The sequence below is a fragment of the Pyrus communis genome, chromosome 11 (assembly GCF_041283825.1).
Source record: "Pyrus communis isolate YQ-2024b chromosome 11, ASM4128382v1, whole genome shotgun sequence".
NCBI lineage: Eukaryota > Viridiplantae > Streptophyta > Magnoliopsida > Rosales > Rosaceae > Pyrus > Pyrus communis.
In genome coordinates, this window is record NC_142575.1 from 31838830 (window position 1) to 31847500 (window position 8671).

General features: G+C 36.4%; 2 protein-coding genes across 2 annotated transcripts; one reads left to right on the forward strand and one right to left on the reverse strand.

The window, feature by feature from the left end:
• Positions 1 to 208: 208 nt before the first annotated feature.
• LOC137743875 (bidirectional sugar transporter SWEET9-like) lies at positions 209 to 2055 on the reverse strand. The gene is made up of 6 exons (XM_068483809.2): positions 1924 to 2055; positions 1721 to 1757; positions 1372 to 1582; positions 1090 to 1251; positions 876 to 995; positions 209 to 770 (listed from the first exon to the last, which is right to left on the reverse strand). Exons 1-6 carry the CDS (start codon positions 1970 to 1972, stop codon positions 411 to 413), a joined length of 939 nt encoding a protein of 312 aa, XP_068339910.2. The 5' UTR covers positions 1973 to 2055; the 3' UTR covers positions 209 to 410.
• A 4278-nt stretch (positions 2056 to 6333) lies between these two features.
• LOC137741798 (aspartic proteinase nepenthesin-1-like) lies at positions 6334 to 8342 on the forward strand. Its single transcript, XM_068481518.2, has 2 exons — positions 6334 to 6982; positions 7522 to 8342. Exons 1-2 carry the CDS (start codon positions 6334 to 6336, stop codon positions 8340 to 8342), a joined length of 1470 nt encoding a protein of 489 aa, XP_068337619.2.
• The last annotated feature ends 329 nt before the right edge of the window (positions 8343 to 8671 follow it).

Genomic DNA, 8671 nt, shown 5'->3' on the forward strand with positions numbered 1-8671 from the left:
ATTAGACTAGGAAAGACTTTAACATTTTATCATCATTTTTTTTTATTGGAGCAATATGTTTTGTAAGGGTATGTGTCTGCCTACTTAGTAGATTAAGTTGACAGCATTTGTTAACTAGATTAGATTTATCGCTACATTTGTGATCAGATTAGGTTTTCTCCATTCTATTTGCGGTATGCAATTACTTTGGTACGAAAAGGCCACATGGTAGAACCAACCAATAACAGTATTGGCAAAGAAAAAGAGAGAGAAGATAGAAACATTAATGGGGAACTGGCTAGCTAGAACTAGAAGAACAGCAGCTGTTCCAATTTGCAATATCCATAGTGGCCTTAAGGATATCTAAACCCTAATGGCAGTCCTAAAATGTATTCATTTGGATAATTAGGTATTTCATCCACTTTAAGTCATCACACAACTGATTCATTTGTTTCTGTAGTTGCATCTTCAACCTTGCTTGTCATGCTCTCCAACCGAGCATCTTCGACCTTGCTTGTCATACTTTCCGACCGAGCATCTTCAACCTCGCTTGTCATGCTTTCTGACCGAGCATTTTCAACCTTGCTTGTCATGCTCTCCGACCAAACATCTTCAACCTGGCTGTCATTTGTGTCTTCTTCCTTCAACTGATTGTCATTTTCTGCAACCCCATTTCCATTTGGTATCTCTTTGAGAATATATTGGGGTAAGACGGCTTTCTTTGAGTTCTTGAACACTAGGTACATGATCATCTGCGCAATCCCGAACCCGAACCCTAGGATGTTTGGTGCCTAAACATGGAAGAAAAAACGCAAAAGAGATTTAAAACAGTGGGGCAGTATTATAGTGCAACATCACATATGTTACTTAGAGGTCAAGGAACCGAGAATTCGTACTGCTATGAATAAATCTCTTAGTAGAAGGCCATAGAAGAACCACATTACAGCGCATAGAGTTAAGCAGAACGACAAAGGGAAGGACATGTATTCCACACTCCTTGTTTTAATAACTAGCCTCTGAAAATGGTAAAAGGAGATGATAAATTAGGTGAATTGATCCGTATATATTAACAATAAAAATACTTGGCTTGGTGTGAATAAATTCTCTTACCATTATACTAAGAGGAGCAGCAAATACACATACAGAAAACACAACGTTAGTCCACCCAACGATTTTAATCCTCAGATAAGGATCTGGGATTAAGGAAGTAGCAAATAAGATCACACCATAAGCCCCCACATTGAAAAGGATAAGTAGCTTAGCCGTATAAATCTACAAAACCAGAACAAAATTGTGTGCGAATAAATAAAAGCTGAACGTGAAATGTTTTATAGGTACGCCAAATCGGATCGCACCTAACCCTACAAGATAGAGCGTATTATTATTATGTACCCTGATTTTTGCTGGTGCATAAATCATGTAGATTACAAGATAACTTGTTTCGATGACGCAGGCGATGGAATTGATGGTGATGAGCATGAAAGCATGTCCCTTGAGGAAGGCATAGTAGAGCATCAACATGGCGCTAAACAGTGCCACTGCATAAGGTATAGATTGGAATCCCTCTGTTGATTTTTTCTTGAAAATCCTATAAAATGTTGGCCTAAAAAAAAAAAGGAAAAAGAAAGTTAGATAACAATTACAGATGATACATGAAAATCCCATATGCATATATGTGTGTGTGTGTGAGAGAGAGAGAGAGAGAGAGAGAGAGAGAGAGAGAGAGAGGGAGAGGGATTACAGTGGAGCTAGTAACACCATGAAGGACACAATGTTACCTGTAGAAATGAAAAAAGAAAAAAGAAAATTGAGAGAACTTAGAATTGAAACCAAGTCGAAGACGAAATAGAAGAAAGAATCAGATTAACTGGGGAAGTTTGGTAAAGGGAGATAGAAAAATTAGAAATTAATAAGCTAGGGGTTAGGGTTAGTAGCCAGGGCTACCTAGAATGCCAAAAACTGAGGCCAAGAGAGGAGCATCAGGGGCTGCCATTCTTAGCTTGATGAAGCTCTTTAATGACTGAGAGAGTTTTGAGGCCGAGGGCTCTCCAAAAACTCAAACACTCAGAGCTTGCTATAACTCTTGCATAGTATGCGCTTATATACAAGAGAGTAGAAGGGAAAAGGAAAAGGAAGAGAAGAAGAAAAAAGAAACCGACTTGATGAGTTAAGTTAGCTGACTGTTGGAATTTGGGAGCTAGCTGTGAACACACTGTATTTGTGTGATTTGATTGGGTGTCTTGTGGTTTTGGGCAAGGAATTAGTGAGCTTGGAAAGCTCCATCGTGAATTGGGAAATTAAACTCATAGCCGGCTAGCTAATTACTAGACGTACTAATTAATCTTTGAGAACAGAAATGCTAAGATGACTCTTTTAAAAATGGGACTCTCCATAAATTATCTGTCACCTCATAATTTAACATCAATTATCGTATCAATATTATAAAACATTGTGCAAAAATATGAGGTGACAGAGATTTAGAGTTTAATAAATTTGGAGTTTAATATTTTGTTATTGGCCTTAGTTTCGTGGAGCTTGAGCCATGAGGTTTCGTGAAGCAAACAGTTGAGCGTTGAGCAACAACAAAACCAAAAGGGTTTACATTGGATACCTGATAGGCCACTGGCGGTTACGTTTCAAGGCCTTTATGCAAAATGTATTGTCATGTGTATTCGTTGTATTGTATATATGCAGTGTGTTGTAGATCACTACTTAACTTTTGCTTGCCAATTGTCAATTGGAGTACGCTTAGCTTTTGTATTCTTACATGAACAAGAGGTCTTTTTGTCAACTCAATATACTAGCGTATGATACCAAATTAAAGCAGTTTATTATGTGTATGCTCCAATTCACTAACATAATAAATATCCATTTTACGCGTCTTGATTGTAGTTTTGGTGTGACAGTCACATTGCTCCATGACGTTACAAGTTATTAATACTATATCATAGTTTTTTTTTTTTTTTTTTTTTTTTTTTATTTTTTTTTATTTAAGTACAATACAAAATGAGAGAACCTGACTTACACTAGAGATACTACTGTCAAGATTTCCTCCATTGTCACATAATAACACCATGGTAGCATCCTTGTGCCATGGAAGCTTCTTTTATTAATCTTGCTCTAGTGAAATAACTATTTTTCTTTAATAAAATATCAACCATGTCGTCTATTCATGTCAAAACAAACGAATGAATAACAGTAACGTATCGGTTGCGACCTATCACACTATTAATCTGTCATACACTGAAATCCAAAACTTTGATATTATTGTCCTGTGTGCTACTTTTTTTAACACATCATGTGAGAAGTTGGCAACTTATTTAACCCAATAGTGTGAGTATTGCCATATGCCAGTTAAGATTTTATCTGCAAAAGCTATATCTTTAATCTTTAATCGTGCTTATAATGGAATGGCAACTTTAATTAGGTAATTAGATTTCCACATTGAAAAGAGAGAATTTGCGGCTAGATTTAATATTGATCCATCAAATGTTGAAAAACCAGCACAATTTCTTGAATTGTGTGTGTTATGCGCAGCGTAGTGCATGCCAGATACCACTTTGCAACGTTTTGATTTTCGCAAAAACCTTTTTTAGCAGCCATGCAATGCATGTCCACTTAACTTGTTAGGTTTCTTTCTTGTTCAGATAACGGCTTACTTTATATTTCATTCAGAATTGTTATACCGCTATATAAGTTAAGACAGCGTTTAAAACTATTTCAATTTTAGTTTTTGGTTTTACAGAATCTTCGGAAAAATAAGGAAAAAAGACGATGCGAGAGATAATAAATGAACAAAGAAAAGCTCACAAAATAAGAACCAAAACCTATTTTCAGTTGTGTTTTCACTATCAAGATTTGTTTTCATTCTTCATCCCTCGTTTTCTCTATATTTTTGTTTTCAAAACAAAGTAAATGTCAAACCAGCCCAATGATTAGTTTTCATAATCATATAACCATGTAAATATATGCATGTATGTGGGTATTTAACTTATACCAATACACTTATCTTACACTTTTCCTTTTTTGGTTGGTCTTTCTGGATTTTCTTTGTAATCTAGTGCATCCACAGTGGCCCTGAAACAAACTATAAATACAACAGAAGGGGCCTCTTGCAGCGTAGAGGTTAGAAAGTGTACGTCTTTCTGTTTGTCATGTTTTTAATTTGTTAGAAAATGCAGTCTTTTAGAACTATCGTGTGTGTATATCATCTATATATTATCTTATATATATCTATATATATATATATTAATATACTCTGCAAAGTCTAATTAAAACTATATAGGATTTTAACTTCGTAAATAAATTCCTATTATTTTGATATGGTTGAAACAATTACTATATAACGAGGAAATAACCTTTTTGTTGTATAAATTTCAATTTTCTTGCGTTTTCTATCCTACGATGAGGAAATTACTTTCACTGGCGCTTTGAAGGCCTTTAAGAACGAAAAGCTTCACCAGTGTCGGGTGTAGATCCTCACCGTAGACTTTTCCTGAGGGTGCTACAACGAGAATCTTGTGAGGAGCTCAATCTTCTTGCTAAAAACATTCCGTGGACGAAATGAGGACTTCTAGTGACGAAACAATTCCTCCCTAAACATCTATTTTTTTGGTAGTGTATGAAGAATCAAGTTACTGTATATCTTTCTAGCCTAATCTTTCTCCACGTAGAAAAAAAATGTTACTCAAGAAAGCAATTAACTATTTTTCTTAGAAGAAAAGAAGTTTACTTGCAAGTAATATATTGGTACGAGTAAGAGACCATAAAAAGAACGAAAAGTTTCTTCTGGGTAAATTAAAACTGACAAATATGATGAAGCTAGAAAATACCTACAAGGCTTAATCTTCTATTTCTCTAAGCAATATGTGATTAATAACCATGTCATTGAACATGAATCATACCAGAGTGGGAAAAGGAAACAGAAACCCCTCTTGCTCAAGGTTGTAGCTAGGATTTATATTGGGTATGTGGGCTAATTTATTTTCCTTGTAGTATGGAGCGAAATTTTCCGGTTTGAAATTCGGACCTTGATTTCTTTCGATTCATGAGTCTCTTTGATGGAGAAAAATTTTAAGTGTTAATTAAGGGTAGGCTAGATTTTTGTTTTGTGCAACAATCGACTTAATATTCCATAATACATATTTTTTCTAACACTAAAATCATCTTTTCATATTTGGGGTCTGCTAGATTTCAGGGCAGCCACTAGCTGGCTCCGTTGCTCTTACTCTCTTAGTAGAATTTTTTTATATTTTATTTTGATATGGCCGAAGAGAGGGATTCAAACATTGGACATCTTCCAATTTGATAACAATCACTAAACCAATAATATTGCTATTCTTAGCTAGCAGTTTTCATAAATTTACAAAAAAACAAAATTTAAATATTGAGTTCAATGTTTTCTGTTGTTTATCCTTTGATTAATACTTCTAAGCCACTTTGGTATGTACTTACTAGAGAAGTGCATCCTAAAATGGTTCGTCATTTGCCTCATTGCACATACATGCATTCTACTATATATATATGGGTTAAGATTTGGGGACACATGCTTTTAAAAGGCCACTTTATAATGTATTTTAATGATTTGAAGCGTCTATATTTTAGCACATCATTCATATATCATCCTTAAAAAAAAATAGACAAATTCAAAACATTAAGACATTCATTTGTAATAAAGAAAATGAACGAATACGGTTCTGTAAAAAAACATTAAGTTTAATCCAATGGTCATATGATTTTGAATTTGGGTGATTTTTGGTAGACATGATCTTTGAGGGAGGACATAAAAGATAGACGGTTGGATAATTGAAATACATTATAGAGTAAGTCCCACATAAACATGTGTCAAAATAAGTGTGTGTCACAAGCGAGTGTCCCTAAATAATATATATATTTCTTTGGTGATAATTGTCTGACAAGAAAATTTAAGCAAGGCAAAAACTGCTTATATGGAAAAAAGCCCTCATTTTTCCATATAAAGCGTCTTACCAACCAATATACATGTAACTCAAAACCAGTATTGCAATGCATCTTTTCAAAGACATGCGTATGCATCTCATCTGTATTTACAGAAAAGGAAAAACTATGCACGGTAATTAATTGCTATGCTAATATGGAAAACTACGTTATATTTCTTTATTTGATAAAACCCTAATAAGGAAATTTAAGCAATTAAAGGAAAAAACTGCTCATATGGAGAAGTATATAATTTTTCCTTAAAAAAAGTTTTAAGAAACTTAACAAATATGCAGCCTACCAACCATGGCTATTAAATATTCGTAACTATTTAAGCAGCTTTGGAGTTGCAGAAAATTATATTAAGCCTTCTACCAAGTTCTCCCTAATCAAAATCCCATGACGCAGATAATGAAACCAGTTCGTGATGTTGTTTGCATCTTCCTATCTACTAGCTTCTTGCTGTTCTCAGTTTGGGGTGGCTCTAGTACTACTACTACTGCTGAAGCCAAGCCCTATGGCTTGACCATGGGACTCATACACATTCAGTCACCAGCATCACCTCTCTATCCTGGCAATATTTCTTATACGGAAAAAATTCGGAGACTCGTAAACCTATCCGCTGCCCGAGCTCAACACCTCGATTCTACCATTTCATCGGCTCTCAACACATATATTAGTACAAATCAAACGATGACCAACAATTTGATCCGTCCGAAGCTCCAATTTCAGCTTATTGCAACTTACATTATACAAGTTGGCCTTGGCACTTTCGATGCGGCTTTTCCTGCGGATCCATTCAAATCGTTCTACTTGTACATCGACACCGGGAGCAGCCTCGTATGGAATCTCTGTGAGGATTGTCAAAAGCCTCCAAACGAATGCTTTCATACCAAGGCACCCCCTTACCCTAACAGCCAGTCCAAATCTTATAAGCCTCTCCCTTGCGGTCGGCATCCCCTTTGCAAACCAGGCCAATGCGTCGGGGATTTCTGCTCCCAAGACATTACGTACCTGAGCGGCTCCGCCATCCGTACCATTCTCGCAGGCATGATAATCCTCTCGTAATATTAATTTTTTATTACGTTCTTCTTTTGATACAGATAACATGTTGGGACCTCGGTGCAAGAGTGATTGTCTGCTTTTAACAATTTAAGATACAAACCCTTTTATAGAGTAAACTATTTAGACACTCAAAGCTAACCCGGTTGATGACACTCTCTAATAGAGGTCAATTTTGTGTGTTTGGATGAATATTATTTTCTGATTTGAATTCTCTTTAGACCTTAGTATCCGGAGCTTAAGGACCAAGAAATACGTGCCCTTGGTTTGTGTGAAAAAGAAATCAGACCCCTTGGTTCGTGTGAGGTGGTCAGCGGAATGAGTTAATGGAGACTATCAGATTCAATTTGAGTGATCCAGATTGCTTGTTCCTTGGGCTCCGGAAAATAAGATTTGAAGAGATTGCTTAGTCATTGGGCTCCGGAAAATGAGATTTGAAGAGGATCTCTGTCCATTATTTTTTACATAACATATGCTTTTAGAGTATCTATTAACATAAGATTTTGCTTGATTGGTTGATTGCAGGAGAAACTTTCCATTTTTTGTCAACCAGCGGGCAGACGGAGCCCATTGAAGGCATAGTGTTCGGCTGTGCATATGATGCAAAAAATACACAATATGATTGGGAGGTTTCGGGAGTTTTGGGTTTGGGATATGCTCCCAATTCGTTTCCAGTCCAAATTTCCAATCTTATTCAAGGAGCATTTTCATTCTGCCTCTGTCGTGATTTGCACACTACAACGTATCTCCGATTTGGTGCGGACATCCCCCAACCGCCACCAGGCAGCGGCAGTGTCACGCCATTAGTCCTCCTTCAAGACATACCCTATTACTACGTCAATTTGCAAGGCATAAGCGTGGATGAACAAAGGCTTCAAATCGATCCATCAGTGTTTGCTATACGCAAGCAGGGTCAAGAAGGAGGCTGTGTTATGGACAATGGCAGTACATTTACTTCTCTCATTAGGCCTGCTTATGATGCAGTGATTGCGTTCTTGGAGAATTATTTTTCGAAGATTCATGACTTCGTCAGGGCTCCCAGTCCTTCTGACCTTAAGCTCGATTTGTGCTATAAATGGTCGCCGCCGCCACCTTTGGGGTTCGAGGACCTGCCTCCTATTACCTTTCACTTCGAAAATAATGCTAACCTTGAGATCGCACACGAGGACGGATTTATTGAGTTGGACGGTGATACGCCCGGGAATGAAGTTATGTGTTTGGCGATCATGCCGAATGATGTTCGTACTATTATAGGATCGTTGCAGCAAGCGAATTACAGATTCATATATGACCTTAATGGGAGGCAACTAAAATTTACCCCTGAGGATTGTGATAAGAATTCTTGATCGAGCTATCGAGCTTGATTAAAATGCAGTCTCTTCATCTTCTGTTTACCTTTTGGTTCAATAATAATAATAATCATTAGACAATCTTCGTTGATCTATTTCATCCTCTTTAAATGGTTGTGATTTGAAATTTAAAGAAAGGGAGACAAGAAAAGGGGAAAAGATAGAAATTAAATCCAGGAAGCTAATCAATTAAGTTTAATTTATACTGTAAAGATTTTCATATTAATTATAAGCATATTGCTACATCTATATATCGACAATTCACACACTAAATTGAGGTGCAACAACCACCCAAAAGATAGAAGCCATGGCCAAAGCAATAAGCC